General features: G+C 53.3%; 6 protein-coding genes across 6 annotated transcripts; 3 read left to right on the forward strand and 3 right to left on the reverse strand.

The window, feature by feature from the left end:
• Nucleotides 1-1,635: 1,635 nt before the first annotated feature.
• On the forward strand, nt 1,636-3,944 carry PG985_001456 (uncharacterized protein; the record flags this gene model as incomplete). Its single annotated transcript, XM_066821225.1, has 2 exons — nt 1,636-1,751; nt 1,931-3,944. The coding sequence occupies 2 exons, from the start codon at nt 1,636-1,638 to the stop codon at nt 3,942-3,944; spliced, it is 2,130 nt and encodes a 709-aa protein (XP_066692104.1).
• Nucleotides 3,945-5,012: 1,068 nt separating this feature from the next.
• On the reverse strand, nt 5,013-7,009 carry PG985_001457 (uncharacterized protein; the record flags this gene model as incomplete). Its single annotated transcript, XM_066821226.1, has 4 exons — nt 5,013-5,573; nt 5,952-6,122; nt 6,253-6,591; nt 6,707-7,009. 4 exons carry the CDS (start codon nt 7,007-7,009, stop codon nt 5,013-5,015), a joined length of 1,374 nt encoding a protein of 457 aa, XP_066692105.1.
• A 3,288-nt stretch (nt 7,010-10,297) lies between these two features.
• On the forward strand, nt 10,298-12,360 carry PG985_001458 (D-lactate dehydrogenase (cytochrome); the record flags this gene model as incomplete). The annotated part of the gene is made up of 3 exons (XM_066821227.1): nt 10,298-10,562; nt 10,709-12,156; nt 12,268-12,360. The coding sequence occupies 3 exons, from the start codon at nt 10,298-10,300 to the stop codon at nt 12,358-12,360; spliced, it is 1,806 nt and encodes a 601-aa protein (XP_066692106.1).
• A 954-nt stretch (nt 12,361-13,314) lies between these two features.
• PG985_001459 (uncharacterized protein) lies at nt 13,315-15,166 on the reverse strand (the record flags this gene model as incomplete). The annotated part of the gene is made up of 3 exons (XM_066821228.1): nt 13,315-14,516; nt 14,631-14,835; nt 14,915-15,166. The coding sequence occupies 3 exons, from the start codon at nt 15,164-15,166 to the stop codon at nt 13,315-13,317; spliced, it is 1,659 nt and encodes a 552-aa protein (XP_066692107.1).
• Nucleotides 15,167-15,415: 249 nt separating this feature from the next.
• PG985_001460 (uncharacterized protein) lies at nt 15,416-18,475 on the forward strand (the record flags this gene model as incomplete). Its single annotated transcript, XM_066821229.1, has 3 exons — nt 15,416-17,144; nt 17,213-17,458; nt 17,532-18,475. 3 exons carry the CDS (start codon nt 15,416-15,418, stop codon nt 18,473-18,475), a joined length of 2,919 nt encoding a protein of 972 aa, XP_066692108.1.
• A 416-nt stretch (nt 18,476-18,891) lies between these two features.
• PG985_001461 (uncharacterized protein) lies at nt 18,892-19,297 on the reverse strand (the record flags this gene model as incomplete). The annotated part of the gene is made up of 2 exons (XM_066821230.1): nt 18,892-19,037; nt 19,093-19,297. 2 exons carry the CDS (start codon nt 19,295-19,297, stop codon nt 18,892-18,894), a joined length of 351 nt encoding a protein of 116 aa, XP_066692109.1.
• Between the last annotated feature and the right edge of the window lie 1,894 nt (nt 19,298-21,191).

Consider the following 21,191-nt stretch of genomic DNA (forward strand, 5'->3'; position numbering starts at 1 on the left):
CTAGCGGGACCAAGAGCAGTAACTGTAGCAGCAGAGCAGGAACCAACTGCCGCGCAAGAGAGGGGAGAGGAAAACTTTTTTTTTTTCCTTTTGCCCTCGTTCTTTGGGTGTGGTGTGCACTTGATTCAGTGGCTGGCGTGCTGGAGAAGTGGCAGAATCCAATTTCGTCGACAAATTTGCTTCGTCATCACGTCTCGACCTTTCCAGAACCAAAAAAAGCCCAGGGCCTGGAAGAACGTCGACCCCCCACGGGTACGTCGCCCGGGATGGATTGAGTTGGGGGAGGGATAAAAATGGGGGGGGGGGGCCACCTGCTCTCTCTATGTAGCCAACTAGCAAAGACGTCAGGGTTGCTAGCCGTGATCCGGATGTGCAGATTCGGGGGGCTGCCAGATAAACTTGGAGAGCGGGAGAGAGGGAGCAGAGAGAGGACGAAAATCCACAGTGATGTGATGATGAAGGTTGTGTGTCATAGTGAGTTTGGGTCATGGCTCGGTAGTAGCTCCTTCTTTTCGACGTCTTTGCCCCCCCTAGCTTCCTCCTCTTTGGCCCCGGTTTTATATTCTTTGACATCAATAACACGTCAGGTCGCCGGCCAATCATATTACACATCCACCACGTCGGTATACGTGACCGTAAAAGACAGCTCCGTCCCAGCATCTCGTCCCTCTGGCTGTCTAGATAGAAAGTGGAAATGCGCGGTGTTATGACAGACGTTGGGGGTCAATACTGTTTTGTCTTGCGAGTCTGATAGAGACGCTTCTACAGGCGCGCTCCCTCCCCAAGACTGTCACTGTGACGGCTTTGGCCTCTCTGCATTGGCATGTCTGGTGTTGACGACGTAGTATATGATAGCATTGTCGCTCCTTGCAATGAGGTCGCGTCGCGACGACAGTCCGCAGAGGCGTCCGATCATGGTTCTCGTGCGGTCGTTGTCTAGAACGTTGCATAAGATACGGATACATGCTAGCGACTTAGTCTCAAGGCTATTACGACCCGACGTGCCACGGCATCGGCGGAACGGTTCTAGAGGAGGCGCGCCGGCTGTCTAAACTATATTTCCAGCTACTGATGAGAACTATACCGCACCGTTGGCTTCGAGAACCGAGAAAGATTCCTCATTACCTGCCGGTATATTCGGCCTGTCCGGTCGCGTTTTGCCTCGTGGTTGCATCCGCGGTGCGACCCCAATGAGATTTTCTCAGAGTCAATCCAGGCGGACTCGGATTGACCGTGACGCACAAATTTTATCCAGCAGCCAGTCGCGTGGGCTGGGTGCAGTGCGCGACCTGGGTATGTAGTTTGACAAGGCAATGCGAAGGAGGACAGTGCAAATTGGAGGTGTGCTCATTGAAACACGTACTGTGCCTATCGCTTTTACCCAGTCGGAGGAACTCCGTAATGTGGCTGTGGCCCGTGGCCGTGGCTCGAGAAAAGGCCCAAATTTTGCTTAGTCAGCCCAGCTCGGTCCCAAAGTCCGCGCGTCTGTTTGGCCCGTCTTTGGTCTGTCTGACTGACTGTTCCGACCAGAAACGCAAAAACAGAAGAGGCTCCGGCGACCGCGACAGACAGCACTGCCCAACGGTTCTGCGTGCATGGATGATGGTGCAGATCCCTTGACCGAGATCGATCATCATGGTGTATAATTGGGACGAATACCACGATGTCTGCTATCGATTGTATATCGATGAGAAGAAGCCGCTCGAGGAGATTATGCAGATCATGCGATCGGAACATGGTTTTGCGCCCAGGTACATACTACTACTGACGACATCCCACATACATACTTGCTTCCATCCACCAGCGCCGAGGCCCCCTCCCAAGTGGGTGGTGCCGCTCGCCGGACCGAGTCGTCCACACCTCCCTTACCCACTCTTTGTACCCATCCGAACTGACACTGACATGCGGCTGGCTACCCTTTGGACAACAGCAAACGCGCCTACCAGATCCAATTCCGCCGCTGGGACTTCCCCTCCAAACAGAACCCGGCGCACAAAAATGACCGCCTCGTCGCGCGGGTCCAGGAGCTCTGGGCCAGGAACCTGTCGCAGAAGGACATGCTGCGGGTCCTGACCGAGGAGGACGGCTTCGACATCAAGCACCGCGAGCTGATGCGGGTCCGGTCGCGCAACCGCTGGCTGCTGCGCAAGTCCAACCCGCTCTTGTCGGACGATCACATGACGGCCGCCGGCGGTCTGGATGGAGGAGATGGTGCGAGCAAAGCCCACCAGCCTTCCGCGCCGGACCTGTCCTTGAGCGATACGGAGACCCTCGATGAGCCGGTTATAGACTCGGGCATCTACGGGGACCATGTCCCATCCCCCTCTGAGACGAAAACGCCAAGCTTGGAAACCCCAGAGGCTAAAAGGTTGAGTACGCGGAAACGGCGGCGGCGTGCGCGCGCAGAGGGCGACGGCCTCTCCGCAGACGCCCCGGGGCCATCCCGCTTCCCATCCGAAACCACCATTGATGAGAGCAGGGCAATACTCGATCTCGACGCTGGGCTCTACCGGGAATTGCGGCTCCGGTTTGCTCGGATTTGCGAAGTCACCGGGGTAAGCAAGAAGACCGAGGCCGGCCCGACGCGGTGGGAAGAAGTCAAGGGCCTCCTCATCGGGGACATTGCCCACCTGCAGACCGTCCTGTGGGCCAGCCAGGACAACCTCGACGGCAAACGGCTCGCCCTGGACGTCATCTGCACCGACGTCACCAAGCGCATGCGGACGGCGGAGCATAAGATGACGATGACCGAAGCCAAGAACGTGCTGGAGATCAACCCGGAGGAGTCGCGGACCGTCCGCCAGGAGTACGTCGCCATCCTCAAGCAGGACCACTTCGGCAGCAAGGTGAAGGCGGGGAAGCAGCACTGGGAAGAGCTGAAGATGCGCTGGATGGCCAACTCGGCGGTGCTGTTCCGGGTGTTGGCGGCGAGGAACGGCGATCCGATGCTCCGAGAGAGGCTGGACGCCGCCGTCGAGGTCATGGCGACGGATATACTGAAGCGGCTTCGGGACGACCAGTCGAGGAGGGAGCCGAAGAAGGCGGCGTCCAGAGTTGGCGTCGTCTCTTCACCGTCCCATGGTCAGGGAACGCCGCAGGCCGCCGAGGAACGCATTCGGGTTACGGCCGCCACGCCTCCCGAGATGTCGCCGTCCGGAGAAGGGTGCTTGGCCGATACCGACTACACCCCGGCGCCGCTGCCATCGAACTCGACTACCCCCGAGGCCATGCACATGGATCCCGGCACATCCCCCATGCGGACCTCGGGCCATCTCCAGTCGCAAGGCCACAGAATGGGGGGATCGCCACAAGCCATACAGAACAGGGCTGCTGCACACCACCACCAACCCCTGGCGGCGAGCCCCGTGTCGAACCACAATCACATGATACCCGGCGCGGTCCTGGACCCCGGCCTACCCATCGATCCCCACCTCGACACGACCGGGCTCCCTGTACTCCTGGACGGCCCCAACATCAGTGCACACGCCCACCAACACCACCACCACCAGGCCGCCTCCCAGGCCGCCCCGTCGTTCATAGCCCCACCACATATGGCCCCGGCCGCCCCCTCCCACAATAACAACGCCTTCGTCCCCAGCCCGTTCCCCACCCAGCCGGCTGTCAGCCCGGCGCCGCCGCCCGTGGCCGTGTACCTGCGGCTCCACCCGTCGTCGCCAGTGAACGTGGGGGGCCCGCCGATCTGGATCTCGACGCTGACGACGCGGACGTTTGCGGAGCTGCGGCAGGTGGCGGTCAAGGAGTTCGCGGCAGGCACCGTCTGCGAGCGCGTCGAGGGCATCCTGGGCGAGGGGATGACGATCGAGATCAGCCGCGACGACGAGCTAAGGGCGTACCTGGCCGTCGTCGAGGGGCGGGGCGGGTCGGGGACGCAGGGGGCGCCGGGGTTTTTTGTGCAGTTGGTTGGGGCGGGGTGGAAGGGGTGAGTAAGTATATAGAGGAATGAATGAGTAATTGATCTGGCAGTGGAGCTGGATGGCTGCTGCATGTCTTGAGCCCGGCTTCGCGGCTTCTTGGTGATGATGATGATGAGTGCATTATGTGATTGGGGCGGGCTGGACTCGTCGTTGAGGAGATGGGGATGGCTTGGCGGTAATTGATGGGGTGTTTTTCTTGAACAGAGCAGTGTCTACTCTGGAGCGTCTAGCTTTGCGCGAACTTTGAAGCTTAAGATACGCCGCTGCACCTTTTTGACCACGATGCAGGATTTTTTGGGAGGCCCTTACTGGACTGTCGCCCCTTTTCGCTGGCTTGGGCGATACCAAGGCGAGCCGCTTACGCATGTTCGGCCACGCCCTCTTCTTCGTACGTAGGCACATCAAATCTCGAGTCAATTCTATCTCTCTCTTCAGCGCCTTGTATTTTCTTTTCTTTCCGTCCCCGTCGCTTGGAGGGAGTGTTGCCCTGATTAATTAGTTCATCATTGCTGTGAGATGAGGTCCGACCAAAGGTCTTATTAGGGGGCGGAATGGCGATGCAGTCAACCGATTGGATCATTGGATGTGTCAAGATCGCACTATAGTTCATTAACACAACAATTGATGCAATAGAATAAATAGAGGATAAAGTAGATTAGGTAAGGAATAAAAAATCTATGGGAAGTAGGCAATGAAGTAAAAGGGAAGTGCCGGCGAGTGCCGGCTTTGCTCGCGAGGGCTGTATGTGCAATATCATCAAACCCCCAAAGAGATCCACCGGTGCGGAGTCGGCGAGAACGAATACTACGCATAGTTCCTCCTTCTATGATTTGGCAGAGAGGTGTCCCTCTCCCTGGGTGGTCGACTTCGTTTTCTTTTTTTTTTTTTTTTTTTTTTTTTCGGACTCGGGAGGCCGTGAGAGCATCCTGGGACGGCACTCCTGTGCTGGTGACGCGTCTCCCCCTGCGTCCGACCCCCCCTCCCGATGATGTAGGTGCTACTGACGGTACCCTCCAAGCGTTGCAGGGGTACGTCACGGTGCTGGAAGGGGAGGTCGAGAGGGAGCCGGTAGCCCACTTAGGCGTTGTCGTGGTCGTCCTCGATCCCGAATTCGGTTGCTCCGGGGATGAATGTGATTTTGGAGTTAGGGTCATCATCGGGGACGAATGTGATGACTTCGGGGTCGACGATGGGGAAGCCGACGTCGGGGAAGAAATCGGTGACTACGAAGCCGCCGTCATCGGCCTCCTCGGGGGAGCCGATTTCGGATCTGCGGCCGAGCCCGATGTCGAGGTCGAGGTCGAGGGGGAGCTTGAGGCCATCGATGCCGACGCCCTTCAGGATGTTCTTGAAGACGTCTTTGTAGACGACGTGGTGGAGCTCTTCGACTTTATCGGCGTCCCCGAGGTCTAGGCCATGGTCTTTTGTGAGGGTCCCGAAGAGGGCTTCGACGTGGTCTTCGACGACTTCTTGGAGGTCTTCGACGGCTTCTTGGAGGTCTCCGAGTTCTTTGGGCCGGGGAATCGTGGCGGTGGATTGCTTGTGCTCGTCAAGGAGGCCCTTGAGGACTTGTCCGTACTTGGCGCCGCACTTCTCTGAGAACCCCCCCTGCTCGAGGACGCAAGGCTTGAAGCAAAACTGCATTGCCAGAACAAAAATGTTAGCATTCATCATCTTCTAGAACCAGCTTGCCCCGGATTCACTCTACCGAGACACGCCGGGATGGTAGGGGTGGGTAGGATTGATGAAATACGACTTACGTTCACGAACTCGGACATGATAGCTTTTGCATCAGTGCGTGCGATCAACTGGCGCCGGGCTTTACCGCACTTGCGCCCGCACGACTCTACCGACCCGGCTTCACGGAGGCAAGGCAAGAAGCAAGCCTGTATTGCCGGGGAAAAAAAAAACGTCAGTAATCGTTGCCTTGTGTAATTCGGTTGTCCCCTTTTTTTCATTTTACTAGGGCAAACTAGTATAGTAGGGTGAGATAGAAATTAATAAAGTACGACTTACCTCGTCATCAGTGCTCGAGACCGACTGGCGCCGGGCCTTGGGGGCGCCGAGGTCGAGTCCGGAGCTGACTTGGAGCTTGGCGTCGGCGTCCATGTTGTCGGTCAGGGGCGCGCACTTGTCCGAGCACACGGCCTCGTCCTCACCGCTCTCGAGGCAGGGCTTGAAGCAGGACTATAGTAACCCCCACCAGAAAGGTTAGCATCATTCGTCATCTCGCGTAATTTGGTCGCGCGACCCGTATGGCTAAGGAGGGAGGGATGGTGGTGTTAGAGTAAGTAGGGTCAATGGAATTACGACTTACGTCCGCGTAGTCCTGGATGGAGACGTCGATGTTGGTGGCCGGGATCAACTGGCGCCGGGCTTTGGGGGCTTTGGAGGCTTTGGGGCCGCCGACGTAGGGGTAGTCGCCGTCGTCGATGGGGGTATACAGCACTTCGGGCTCAAAATGACTGCGGAACTTGGGGTCGGTCTCGTAATAGTTGGGGAACGGGATCAAGAGGCGCGGGGCCTTGGGGGCGCCGGTGGAGCGGAGGGTCAGAAGGTTGGCGTTGTCAAAGTTGTACTCGACGACGGCGTCGCACTGCTCCATGCAGTTGCTATCCGAACTGGCGGCTCTGGCGCGGCAAGGCTCCACGCAGGTCTAGTTTGTTCCAACGTCAGTATTCGTCATCTTTGTACATGAATTATTTACCCCTTTTTGACTCTTGCTGCCCAACAGGCAGGCAGCGGCCAGCGTGGATGGGAATACGACTTACGTCCAGGTAGTCGGGGTAGGTGTATTGGCCAGCCGGAAAGTCGAGGAGCGCGGCCTTGGCCGCATCGACGACGGTGACGATGACCTTGTAGAGCTCGGGGTCGCGGTCGGAATCCAAGGCGCCGGCGGCCTCGGCATCAGTCGATTCAGGGACCGTGGTGCGCTGGGCTTTGGGGGCGCCGGTGGCGTCAACGATGGGGAGGACGGAGCGGACGACGCGAGTGGGAGGGTTGGCGATGGCCACGGGGGCGGCGTAGGCCGTGCCGGCCGCGGCGGCCAGGGCAAAGAGAGCGGCGAAACGCATGGTGACGGAGGGGCCGACTGGGGCGGGGGATGGAAGTGGGAAAGGTGTGAGTGGTGAGGTCTAAGGAAGTAGGCTTGAAGATGGGTCGGAGGGAGCGAGGGAAAGTCTTTATACCAGGCCTCTGATCTGCCAGCCGGGATCGGAAGAGAGGGCGAAAGAGAATGTTTTCAACTTTTTCTTCTGTGTGCCATCTTTCAACCTGGTAGGGGCAAATCATGGGAAACTGAGTGCCCTAGAATTTACATCTTGTCAAACTTCTCGGAAACATTGAGTTTTGGTTCTATATCTAACTGACTTTGTATAATCGAGCCAATGGAGAACCAAAGGCAAGACGCGTGCCCTGTATCAGTGCGAGGCTGTGGTGGGATATGTGGCTATTTATCAAAAGTCACCAAAGGACAGAAGAACTGTATTCTGAGCAGGGCTGTCGTGACCCTTCAGGCTCATTCCCTGGCGTGACCGGAAATCTTGCTCTGGGAGACGTTATGAGCTAATTGCATCCCAAGCTTCGACAATCCCTGGGAGTCGGGGACTAAATCGTTTGATCGTTTCTTTTGTTTTAGCTTTTGTGGCTACAAATTGAACACAACATATGGAATGGACGTGGATGAAGCTTCCCGATGCCATGTTAACAATTTGATGCACACGAGATAATACAACACACGTTTATACAGAGAAATATGAAAACCTTATCTGATTTTAGGCATAGACACTATCAAGATAAGAGAGCGTATACCCACCCTGAGCTTTGAATTAATTAATGGTGGCTCGCCAACACACCATAACTACAGCCGCCTTTGGTTGGTACTTATACATTCTATTACTGCCGCGTTTCAGCGCTCACCCCACTCCTCTCGGCCATGGAATCCAATAGGGTGAACGGGGAAATGCCACCACCGACAGAACCTTGATCAATCGGTGGTCCTGTTCGTAACATAGGTCGTCAATATCTCGAACGGGTACAAATCAGAGCACGAAAGGGCATCATGGAGGGAAAAGGGGCCATAAAACGTTTCTCTTATCCTTGGCTATTTCAGACCTCCGGAGTATCCCCAGTAACGGCTACCATACCTCTTGATGTTCTCTTCGCACGCCGTGTAGCATTACTACCTGTTGCAAGACAGTGTACGCCATTGGAGCCATTTGCATTCTTCACTGCCTAGTAGCATATCGTGCGACAACGCTTGGTGACTTTGTCACACTCCCTGTGGCATACCTACGAGGGAAGCAATATAGGCGGTAAACTCAAGCTGCCCCAAACAAATGTGGTATCCAAAAGAGGAAAAAATACGGGGAATAAATAGACGGATAAAGAATGGTGATGGGAGACAAGGTATGGCAACAACACACCATGGATGAAGAAGGGGTGGGGACGTGACGAAGAGGAAATTACGTTTACGGGGTTTGATGGCTGCTGCGGTGCTGGAGCGGCAGCGACCAAGGCAATAGCAGCTAAAGCGATGAACAAAGTTGTGAGATACATTTTGACGAGTACTGGTCTTGTCCTCTTGTTACACTGGACGAATTGAAGGATGTCCTTGAGAGCTGGGCTAGTCGATTGGCCAAAGGCTAGAAAAGGAGATCAAGGAAGCGATGAAGGGCTGTCTGCTTGATTAGCCTCGCTGTAACTTTGTTATAATCTTTAGCGACTGGTCTGCTCACCACTGTGCGGCGAACGGTTTGGGAAGAAGAAGGAACAGCCTGTCCAAGAAGAAGCTTCACCTGGGTTTTATATCTTCCGAGAGAAACATGCCCGGCATAGCCTCTGGGCCATCAGGAGACGAAACCACACAAGACCAATAGCGCCGTAAACAATGGCATGCCAGCTATCGTGTAGCTGCGTGCTGATTCGGGTCATGCTGGCCCAGCCACAAACAGCCAAAAGACGTTTCCAGTCTAGGGCGGTCAGTACCATCACAGAGTGGCGGACCGAGCAAGCTTGGATTTGCCATTCTCCCGTTAGACGATTGAAAACGCGATGGCAAGGGTGCATCAAGTAATTACGACGTCCCGGCGGCTCGGTAGGCGACGGCAACATGAGTCTGTGAGAAGGAGCGGTACTGAGGCCCCAGCCCCGACACCTCACTTCGTTTGGAAAAGCTTCCGATCTCAAGCGGAGACCGGCGTCGCACCTTACTCCGTGTAAGTTGAGAGGTTTTTCGGCTGTGGACAGCCAACTCCAAGCCCTGTCGACTGTCTCGCAGCCGGAGGACAAAGGTATCAATCAGGTCAGGTCAGGCCAGTCTATCATCAGATGCGATAAGCGTCGGCAAGAGTCTCGACTTTGGCGTGCTAGGAAAGCTTCCTGCATTGTCCGTCTATTGAAGCCAGAAAACGCCGTGATGCCCGTGCAGGCATGGCAAGGCGCAGCATGTAAGATCTTCGCGTGCTCGTTATGGCCGTGCTTTTTTCTTAGGCGGGCATGAATGCATGCCCGTGACAATGGGTCAATGATGAGCGGTCATGGTAGAGGGGAAAGGTGGTACCCCACGGGGTGAGCTCGGTGCCAAGATTGAGAGACTACACCACAGCACTGCAAACGAGGGGAACCCAAAGATCTTCCAGTAGTAGTCTTGAGCAAACTCGCCATTTGGACGCACACGCCCCAAGTACTGCCTTGATTGATGCCCAGAGAACCGAAGGGACGAGCCGAGTTCTGAATGAGATTGCTACTCTTTCATATCGTGAGTGGGGGAGTTGTTGACAAGACGTCGGGATTCTTGTCAGGGCAGTTGCTTTCCCACGGTCTTGAACTTGGTCAGAACGAGTGAAATCCCGTTACAAGTCCCGATAAGATGATTCGCCTGTGCATTGCTTTTACTGGAAGTGCTTATGGCATTGAAGGCCGGCATTCTTCATGCAAGACGATGACTCTCCCTGTAGTCTTCTCTATCCGCCATGTCATATGAAAAACCACCCCGCTTCCGACGGGACACTGTGGAGCTGCTAAGGTAGCGCCCAGGTGGGTTGCTTACAGGGTGGCCTTGCAGCACAGCTCCCACACACATACTCGCTGTATCGCTGTGTCGGCCAAAAGCTCTTATCGCGCGCCCGAAGTCGTGATTTTCTACCGAATTGACGAGCTTCAACCGGCCAACACTTCGGGCAACATCCCGCCCACTCCGACCGACCTGCACACCCTCGAATCTGAAGCAGCCCCCGGAGACCATGCGCATTCGGAGGTAATACTTAATCCGCCATTGGTTTACCCCAGAGCTCCCCGATATATATTGCGACACCTCTCCCACCCGACCCCTCCTTGCGACAGCCCCAATCCGACCCGACATCATGTTACGAAGCTTCGGCGCCGCCACGAGCTCCCCGGCTCGCGCGGCAGCTGCTGCCGCACGATCGCGATGCACCAACAGCCTCCTCACACGCTCGTCTCTACGACGCTATGCGACGGAAAAGGAAGGGTCCAATGGTCCCAGCTTTAAAGGCCAGATGCTGGAGAGTATATCGTCACGTATTCACCGCGAGAGGAAAGAGCGAGAGAAGTTCGCCGCGCAAAGAGAGAACCGCGCCGGCTCCAGGAATTGGGCCATCACCTTCAGTATGTTGCCACAATTTGGTCTTTCTACGTTGCCACCCTCCCCAACAATTGCTGCGACGAGTCGCTGGCCCCCAGTGAGCTGGAGATGAAACCGATGCAGGCATGCGAAGAGCTCTAGAGCTAACCATCCCTCTTCTCCTGTGCAGTGTTTGTCGCCGGTGTCGCCGCCGCCTACTGGATGGGCACCCTAAATCCCCAAGATCCCGACCCCAACTCGACTTCTCCCCTCTCGCAAGTCCGCCCCCTGCGCCACAACCTGGGTAAGGCCAACCTCGAGGCCGCCTGGACCGACTTCGCCGACATTGTCGGCAAGGAGAACGTCAGCACCATCGACCACGACTTGCAAACACACTCCACCTCCGACTGGTCCTCCTACCGCGCCCATGACTCGGAGCGGCCCTTCGCCATCGTGTACCCCGCCACCACCGAGGAGGTGTCCCGGATCATGAAGGTCTGCCACTCGCGCAAGATCCCCGTCGTCGGCTACAGCGGCGGCACCAGCCTCGAGGGCCACTTCACCCCCACCCGGGGCGGCATCTCGGTCGACTTCAGCCGCATGGACAAGGTCATCAGCCTGCACAAGGACGACCTGGACGTGGTCGTGCAGCCCGCCGTCGGCTGGGAGATCCTGAACGAGCAGCTGGCCCAGGACGGCCTGTTCTTCCCGCCGGACCCGGGCCCCGGCGCCATGATTGGCGGCATGATCGGCACCGGCTGCAGCGGCACCAACGCCTACCGCTACGGCACCATGCGGGAGTGGGTCCTCTCGCTGACGGTCGTGCTGGCGGACGGCACCGTCATCAAGACGCGGCAGCGGCCCCGCAAGTCCTCGGCCGGCTACGACCTGACCAAGCTCTTCATCGGCAGCGAGGGCACCCTCGGCCTCGTCACCGAGGCCACGCTCAAGGTGACGGTCAAGCCGCAGAGCACCAGCGTCGCCGTCTGCTCCTTCGGCACGATCCGGCAGGCGGCCGACTGCGTGGCGCGCGTCGTGGGCGACGGCGTGCCGGTGGCGGCCGTCGAGATCCTCGACGACGAGCAGATGAAGTGCATCAACCACGCGGGCATGACCAAGAAGGTCTGGAAGGAGTCGCCGACGCTCTTCTTCAAGTTCAGCGGCACGGAGCGCGGCGTCAAGGAGCAGATCGAGCTGGTGCAGAAGATGGCGCGGGCGACGGGCAGCCAGGGCTTCGAGTTCGCCAAGACGGAGGAGGAGAAGGCGGAGCTCTGGAGCGCGCGCAAGGAGGCCCTCTGGAGCACGCAGGCCATGGCCAAGGAGGGCGACCGCGTCTGGACGGGCGACGTGGCGGTGCCCATGAGCCGGCTGCCGGAGCTCATCGAGCTGACCAAGGACGACATCAAGCGGAGCGGCATGTACGGCACCATTGTCGGTCACGTCGGCGACGGGAACTTCCACATTATCCTGCTGTCCAACGACCGGCAGCGCATCGAGGCGGAGGACCTCGTCCACCGCATGGTCAAGAAGGCGGTCGAGATGGAGGGGACGGTGACGGGCGAGCACGGCGTCGGGCTGGTCAAGCGGGATTACTTGCCTCACGAGTTGGGCGAGTCCACGGTGGACACGATGCGAAAGGTTTGTCCATCTCCCTTCCCTCTCCCAACAAAATGAGATTTTTATCTTCTCCATTTTTGCATTCACCACACCCCGTAATGGTTGACCAATTCGCTAACATACTTTCAACAGCTCAAATTGGCTCTTGATCCCCTCTGCCTGCTGAACTGCGACAAGGTCATCCGGGTCCAGAAGCCGAAGGCCGGCGAGGTTGCGGAGTGGTAATGATGGGGGATGATGTAGTGATATCTGGTCAGCGTCTTGTCATGGACAAGATGTCTGGTCCTATGTATAAACGAATACCATTCCTATATCAAACGGCCAACACCGACTACAAGGAGAGAAATCTATAACAGGTTCAAATCAAGGAGGCCGGTAATTACTGCAACTTACGATGGTGGAAAGATCATGACCCCACTAATATACTCGTTCGGTCGAGTCGTGATTGCCACGATATGGCTGCGACGCTCTGTGTCTGCGCAATGGTGAAAACACCGTGTTTGACAGTATGCATGCATGTCGTTAGTATCTTCAGGGTTGGTATGTCTCTGAACATGATGTTACTCATCTAAGCGGTATGGATTGGGCGTACCGTGTAATGAGCATGTATCCCAGCAACGGGCCGGAGGCTATGGGCGCGCCATTGAGCCAAAGTGACATATGGTCTTCCCCTCTTGGCAATAATTCGGTAATGCCTATAACGCGCCGAGCCGGGGTTGACGCGCTAAGACGCTTTACTTTCCAACACCCCACCCCTTGATGGATTTTGTTTTTTTTCTTTACGCTCCCGTGGCGTTTGTTTAGCTACCATTACTATACTTGCATATGAATTCTTGGTGTTTATGCCACCAGCATGGTTTCAAGAACCTATCACCACGACATTCTTTTGGTGTTGACCTCAACCAACCAGTTCCAAGTTAAATTAGTTTTTGGGGAATCACTTTTGTGTTTAGCTCTCACCCAAGGTTGGTCTATTCCTGTTAGAAAAGATTATCTTCACTTTTATCCATACGGTCATTTATTTGTCCGGGTCCAGTAACTCGTTCACGCCGTGGCGCGCACCCTGATATTAAGTCCTCTATTGTGTAATGCCATCATAATAAAGCTGCGGAGACCAACTCATGTCCCCATTACAGTCCACATAGCAGTTTGCGAAAAACTGTCATGATGTGGACCGTCTTAATATATGGCATCGTGTCGCCCAAGGGTTTGCACCAGGCCATCGCCTAAATTGCCTGCTTCCAACGAGATGTAGTCCTCGACTCGGAAAAAGCGCCTAATGTCCATACATTTCTGGGTGCAAGTCACAAGGACCTTGAGTACCGCCTCCACCACCCCTTCAGATGCTAAGCTTGTGAGCGCGTCGATGATACTCTCCGTTTCTTCGCCCCATCCGTGGAGGGAAGTTTCGAACTCTGGGGAGTCGTCGATGATGATGTATATGACGACGCCGCTCGGAACTTGGCTTAGGAGCTCCACGAACAGGCTCCAGAGCTGCGGAACATCTTGGAGCGGAATGTCGGTCAACAGGTCGGCGCCAATGGTTGGATAGATTCGGTCCCCATCCCCGATATGATCAAAGCCCACCACGAGCTGTGCTATGAAGCTCATGAGTAGACCCCTCGGCCCAATTGGTGTATCCATGGGGTGCGAATGCAGTCCACAGAAGTGGTACAGAACCAGTGAGTACGGCTGCATCCGTGCGACGCTGACAAGGGTCGATGCCAGGCATGAAAGTGGCGACACTTTGCTGATGGCGAGCTCCGCCATGTAGCCGTCGATGAGGAGCACGTCGTTGTGCTCGATGTTTGTCCATTCGGCGAACCGCTCTGTCGTAAGCACCCAGGCGGCCCGACTGAGGGCACTGGGAGACATCAAACGCCCTTTCCGCAGGACCTCTTCCAGGTCGTTGACAAGGAACATGGGATCTTCGAAGTCTATCATGTGTAGAACATCGTCGTAGGTGATTTGGAGCATTTCGGGAACATATGTCGCCGTGTTCCATTTCGTTTCTCTCCGCGCCGTTGTCTCCAGAGAGCTTTGTGCGTGATTTGCCAGTAGCCTCTGGAGATCGCCCCGGAATTCGGCAACCTCTTGTCGGAGTTGGGTTGCAACTGCATCTATTTTGTTTCCGATGGCGGTCGAGAGCTGAAGGAACTGCTCGGGATTGTCGTCATGTCGCATCTGGAGGGCCCGAACCTGGCCGGACTCGATAGTTTCGATCCCTTGGTAGATCCTGCCCACTTCCGTCTGGACTTGGTCGATTTTAGTACCCAGGAGTCTTGTCTCGGAGAGGTTGGTCACCACCGCTTTTCCGACCAGAACGTCAACGCGATCGGAGACCCTTCGTGCGGCCCTCTTCACTAGCTCGGTGCACTCGTCTATAACAATGGCCTCATTTTCGGGGTGCTGTCTCAAGAGTCGCCTACCCACTTGTAAAATGACCTAAGTAAGCTCGATAGTAACTCAGCTGTGGGTAGACGGGATCTACTTACATGAGCCTTCCTTAGGACGTGTAAGGGTCTCAACGAGTCGTGGCACTTGCAATCTCAGTGTTTCGTACAAGTCGTTGACATAGTGTTTGAGCGCTTCATCTTCGGGGTGGTTGCAAAACGTATCGCACGCTTTTGAAAATGTCAGGGGCATATCCTCGAAAGCCCGAATGATCTTTTCCCGGTTTGTGACTCGTTGTCGGAGCATCTGTAATCGTTTGGTTTAGATCATGGTATGCCCCCTTTTATTAGAACTGCCCGAATATAACGGGGCTCACACTACTTACATCAAATATGTACTTGAGGCCCCCTCGCATGACGCTCAGGCCATCCTGGTCTGGGATCATATTCGTCAAAGACTGCAAAGTTATGATCACTGGCCTGTTGCGAACCAACGCCCGGGCTCGGTTGTGTTGTGCCTTCGACTCGTCTTCTGTCACCGCCTGTTCCATCGAAGCCAGGACATCTTCCCACGAGCAGTGCTGGAACAAAGAGGCGGATGAATCCGCAGAAGTCAATCTTAAGGTCGCCATAGCCATGCGCTGCGATTAGTACTGGCTGAATGTCTTCCGCCTGCAGGGTTGTGCTCGCTTTCATGCCTTTCCGTTGCGCAAGGCTGAATGAGGGGTAATGCAGTTGACGTGGCAAATGTCGCGTGACGTGAGTGAGAATCGGAGTCTTGGCCCCCAATGCTGACAGGTTTATTTCTGACAGGTTCTGTCATGGATTTACCAAAACACCAAGGTTTCCGCATGCCTCGATTGACTTCGGGTAGTTAGCACCACATGATGGCGACAAGCACCCCCCTTCCCGACGCCCAGGCACCGACTCCTGATGACTTGGGACGTGATGGACAACGAGAGAAGCAGGAGAGCCGAGATGATGGGCGTGAGATGCTTCCCAAAGTCAGATACTGTAACTGGGAAGGCTTTATGAATCGATTTTCTCAAGATGAGCCACTGTACGCCATCGAAGCACTGGTGCCAGGAACCGATTTCAAGAGGGAGATTGCCGACGAGGCACTCCGTCGCCATCGGCTTGGCGTCAAGGACTACGAGAAGAAGCCCGAAGATGTCGTCACACGGGTTCGGCAGCAACGCGTGTCGATAGAGCGCATACGCATTCGCTCGAAACCACTACTCAGGCTCTTCACAAGGATAACAGAGTACTCCTGGGGAGAGAATCCGCGGACTTTTACACAGCCCTTCAAGTATTTTGTCCATTACCACGAGACTTTCCAACAGGAGCTGCAACGACTCCGCGACCGGGTGACTGAGCTCGACACCTCGGCCACGACGCAGTTTCAAGGAGCCGAGGAGCGTTTCGAGTTTGAAGAGGCGGAGGCACTTCAGCATCTGGAATGTTTTGTCGAGTTTGCCGAAAACAACATCATGCATCACTTACGGGATTTTCGAAACAAGATTCCTACCGAGCGTGTCATGGTTCGCTACGACCATTTGTGGTACCTCTTTCGGCCCGGAGACCTCATCTTCGTCCCCTCGATGACCTTGAGGAATGCGGTTAAAGACATTGTGGAGGCGAAAGGTGTTCCCGAAAGTGGTCTTGGCCACGAGAGCTCCATGCAACAGAGTATTTGGAAGTTGCACGGCACCTGGAGCTTCGACGACGATAAGCCGCGCTTCACAGTCTTCGCTTATTATCTTGATTTTGACGGAACTTCCTACAGTGCCGTGGACCTGGCACTGGACATCGAGCAGTTCAAAGGCGACCGGGAAGTGAGGGAGCTGCCCTACTACCCGCTTCGATTCGTTAGTCGCGTGGAAGGGCTCATGGCGGAATCCAAACAGATCGGCCGACTTTACACCAAATTCCTGAAGGAGTGGCATGTAGCCTACAATGGTTGGTCGCTCGTCACGGATCCGATGGGCGTGCCGATCCTGGACAAAAGTACGTTCTTTGTGAAGAAGCAGATGCGACCTGTACACATTGAAGGGGACGTCATTATAGACTTTCTGGAAGCCTTCAACTCCGATCCCGCACACAAAAATGCATTTTTCAACAGACACGATTATGTTTCTGACAAGACTGCGTCATACCTCACTGTTGAAACCCACCCGTTTGTGGTTTGGTCAGACTCCCAGCGGACTAAGCTCACAGAGTCCAGAGTCGAGTTCCTTTTTCAGACGAATGAACTGGACGACATAGAGCAAGAAGACTACTGGGCCACCGACAAGTACCTGAAACAAGCAGCGACATCCAAGGACGAAGTAAACGTCGCGGAAGACGACTTGATCCTGCTCCCCCGAAGACTGTTTGCGTATGCTTTGGAAGAACGGCTTTTCTTGCCGATCGATGTCCGGTTTTTGAGACCAATAACCGTCCAGGAAAGCGCTTTTGAGCAGCTACAACTGCCGGATCTCTACAAATCGATGCTCAAAGCTGCTGTTGAGTCCCACATGCGCAGGCATACAATTGAGAAGCAGCTGGGAGACCAGGGAGACCACATACGATCGCAAGATTTCATCCGAGGCAAAGGCAGGGGTTTGAACATTATGCGTAAGCTCTTCTTTCTATCTAGCACGTGGATTTCTCGGGTTGCTGATGGAGTGACCATGGCGTCGTAGTTCACGGAGAGCCTGGGGTTGGGAAGACAGCCACTGCCGAAGCCGTAGCTCAGTGGACGCGACGCCCACTCTTCCCCATGTCCACGGCGGCTTTTAGTGACACATACAACGTTGAGGAAAAGATGGAAGGGATATTTCGGCTGGCGCATTTATGGGGCTGCATACTTCTTCTTGACGAGGCAGATGTATTTCTGACGGCCAGAAGCGGTTCGACGAACAACACCAACGCGAACCAGCTGGTTTCAAGTGGGTGCATCTCCGGTCACCCCCTCATCATCTCCTTTCGACACAGAACTCTTGGTCTTAACGATAGCTACAGCGTTTCTACGGAAGATTGAGTACTTCAACGGTATCCTGTTCCTGACCACCAACCGCATCGGCAAACTGGACCAGGCCCTAGGCTCGCGTATCCACCTCATCCTGCACTACAAACGACTCGGGCTGTCCCAGTCCCTCGAGATCTTCCGGCTCAACATCGAGCGCCTGCGCGAGGCCGAGGACCAGCAGTACCGCATCAGCGGCGAGAAGCCCGTCTTCGTCGTGGAGTCGGCCATCATGAAGTTCGCCGCCGACCACTACCACCGATTCCTCCCGCACGGCAAGGGCGCCTGGAACGGCCGGCAGATCCGCAACGCCTTCCTGCTGGCGACGTCGCTGGCGCGCGACGAGGCGCAGCGCGTCGGCGACCCGGGCTTCCAGCCGCAGCTGCGCTACGAGCACTTTGCCCAGGTCGAGAAGATGACGCGCGAGTACGACCTCTTCCGCGCCCGCGTGCTGGGCGGCGACGACGCCCGCAAGGCCCGCCTCAACGAGGAGCGCGACGACGACTTCGACGTCGACGAGACGGTGGCGGCGGGGACGTCGCCGGGGTCGCGGTACAGCGGCGGCATGGATTCGGCGGCCTCGGCGGGGGCGAGACCAGTGCCGGTGCCGGTGTCGCCCAGATCCCTGAGCTCACTGGTACGAGTAGGGCCTCACCCATCCATGTCGTCGCCATACGGCGAGCCGACGCAGGGTGCTGGCGGGCTGTCGCATGGGGGCATCCCCAAGTCCGGGACCGTCCAGATGTCACGTTCGGAATCTCAAGGAAGCTATGCGTCGTCCTTCGAGGAGATGAACGTCCAGGCTGTGCCTGGGGCTTCGTACGCCAACCACCAGCACCTCAGTCCTTACCTGACCCGGCCGAGGCACTCGCCCTTTACGACTACAGCGTCTGGACTGGGTCAGCAGCCCCATGCAGGACACTCTTCTGATACGAATTAGTTATAATAGAAACACTATTGAGTGGTTGTGTTATAGATCTTATCAAGTTCCAGGTTTAGTCAGATCGCCCGCACAGCTTTTTAGAGACTTTAGGCCAAGTACCCGAGTGAATAATCCTTGTCTTCGCTAATGAGTGACCGTTTCTGGCGTAATGTGTGGAGTTGTCACATCTGCCGGGGCAGCGGCCTGAACTATTACTGTTGCCACCATGCTATCGGAAACCCCTCGATTAGCCATTTCGGCGTTTAGGTGGGAGGTCATGGGGCTTGCCATGATTTCGAAAGGTATGTCTTCTTGAATTCGTCAAAACCCTTTTCAATTGAATATTGACTATTATCACTGCCAACACCACCCTTAACGCCTGCACCAAAATGACCTTAATATGCTAGCACCATTGTTCCATATGCAGTCAACGGTTAACTTTTCCTTCCATCTGTCTTATTATACGATAGCCATTGGCTCGTGAAGTTACCACTCGGTCTTGATGAAGAAGGTCTGACCAGATTAGCGGTAACAACGGGCTGGAAACGAGGATCGACACTGGATGACCCTACTGGTTCGGCTGTAGCGCATAATTAGTGGGAAATCCGTAGCATCATTTGGGTCAGTATACTTACTCTCCTTCTCCTTTCCCTTGTCGGATGGCGTGTTGCTCAAGTTCGAATCAGGGACGGTAAGACTTGAGCCAGTTGTTGCTAATACCTCGGTGTTGCTTGTATCGACGTTGGTTCCGGAAGAGCTTGAGTGATGCAGGAACTGAGCGTTCTCATGCATATACATGCTAGAGCTCGATGACTGAGCGTCATCATGTTCGCTTTGCATCTCGTAGTATAGTCTTGGGCGTTTATTCCCGGTTGACCTAAAGTTTTCCGTATTGCTCCATGAACCCGAGGGTTCCACGTCATGATCTGGTGGGCATGAGCGGTCATAATCCTCAGAGATCTCTGGCTCCCCTTCCTCGGGCTGTGAGCGTCTACCCCAGCGTAGAGGGTACGCGAAGCTGTGGCCAATAAGAATGGCACCGTTGTCTTCGAGACGAGGGCTTCGTGGGCTAATGCAATAAAGTTTCGGGTGGCCTGCCGGGGAGGAATACCTGAACACGATCGTGTCTTTTAAGTGTACTCGTGCTACATTGATAGGGCTCGTAAAGCTTATCCGGTATAAATTAATAAATATTTTCAACGATTCTTTAAATATTTCTATTATAATCCCTATATTTCTTTATAATTTTATAAATATCCTATACTATTACGTTAAATTAATTAAATTTTAATAATATATTAAATATATAGAGTTAATATAAACGTCCCTTAAGCTTTATTAAATCGTTAAAGTTTTTATTAAAAAGTATAATAGAATTTAACTCTCTAATAAAATCGACCCACCCTTTACCTTTAACGTTTAAAAGATAACCTTATAAAGAAAGACTTTTAAATTATATAATAATATTTATAAAGTTAAACCCTATTAATTACCTTTTAAGCGAATATTTTATTATAAATTTAAAGCTATCCCGATAGTTTATATTAAATTAATAAACTATAATTAATTAAAATATTTAATATATTTCCCTTATATAATCTTTAAAATAAAAGTAACCGGTTTAATGCTTTACCTTTTATTATATTATTTATCTATGCTTTATTAATAATTCTTTAGTTAAAGCCTTTATTTTATACTAAAGTAATAATAACTAGTTAACTTTATCTTAAAGGATATAGAGTAAGGTATATACCTTATTATAACCTTTAAGCGCTTCTTTAAGCTAATCTTTATTAAAGAGGTATATACTCTTAAATAACTCTTTAGTTTATACTTTAATAAAAGCTCGCATTAAATAAAGTAATATATTAACTCTATTAATTAACTAAGCTTATTTAATTACAATATTATAAAATATAAAATGTTTTTTATATATTATATTTAGGTTAGAAATATAGTCGTTTCTAAAATCGATATATTTTAATTTATCTTTAAAGCCGATAGATAATAAAGTTCTAATATTAATATATTTACTAACTATAATAGAAGCTTTATTAACAGTAAATGCTATATGTAGACGTTTAAGTTTAAACTAACTAATGTTATAATTTACTCTTAATGTCTTTAAAATTATATAAGCTAACATATATTAACTAAAGGTATAATTAAATTAAAAGGATAGGGAAAGACATTAAAAAAACTTAAGATAGCTTATATATTAAAATATAACCGGAAAGGAAGTTTTAAAGTTAGAACTTAAAAAGAGGCATCGAAAGCAATGTAATAAAAAGATAGCATGTATGGGAAAAGATGTAGTAATATATTAATAAAGCAATTAACATTTTAACACCAGCTTAAAATATATCGGCTTCCTAATATACGTCTATAATTTAAAGCTAGGGAAGCTACGTTTTTTAATATTTTAAAAACTTAAGGATCTTTATAAAATATATAATTTCGGTCGGTGTTATAATATAAGTACTAGAATACAGTCGATCCGAATACCCGTGTCACCATAAGCATTATCGAAAAGCCTTTAAAAAAAGTCCTCCGATCGAAATCCACAATGTATTTGGCATTTGCGAGTAAGATCATGATCTCAATGGAAACCTCCAGACCACTAGAATCTAGTGACCTGCGAGGGATAGGATATCCATCAACGATGACCGGGTTCCGACCAATACCCAACCAGCAGCGGCTGTCAGGCTCGAGCTCAGCGGGATCCAAGGCTCGA

This window comes from Apiospora marii, assembly GCF_038362585.1.
Source record: "Apiospora marii strain CBS 49790 chromosome Unknown utg000001l_segment0_segment0, whole genome shotgun sequence".
In the NCBI taxonomy this organism is placed as follows: Eukaryota; Fungi; Ascomycota; class Sordariomycetes; order Amphisphaeriales; family Apiosporaceae; genus Apiospora; species Apiospora marii.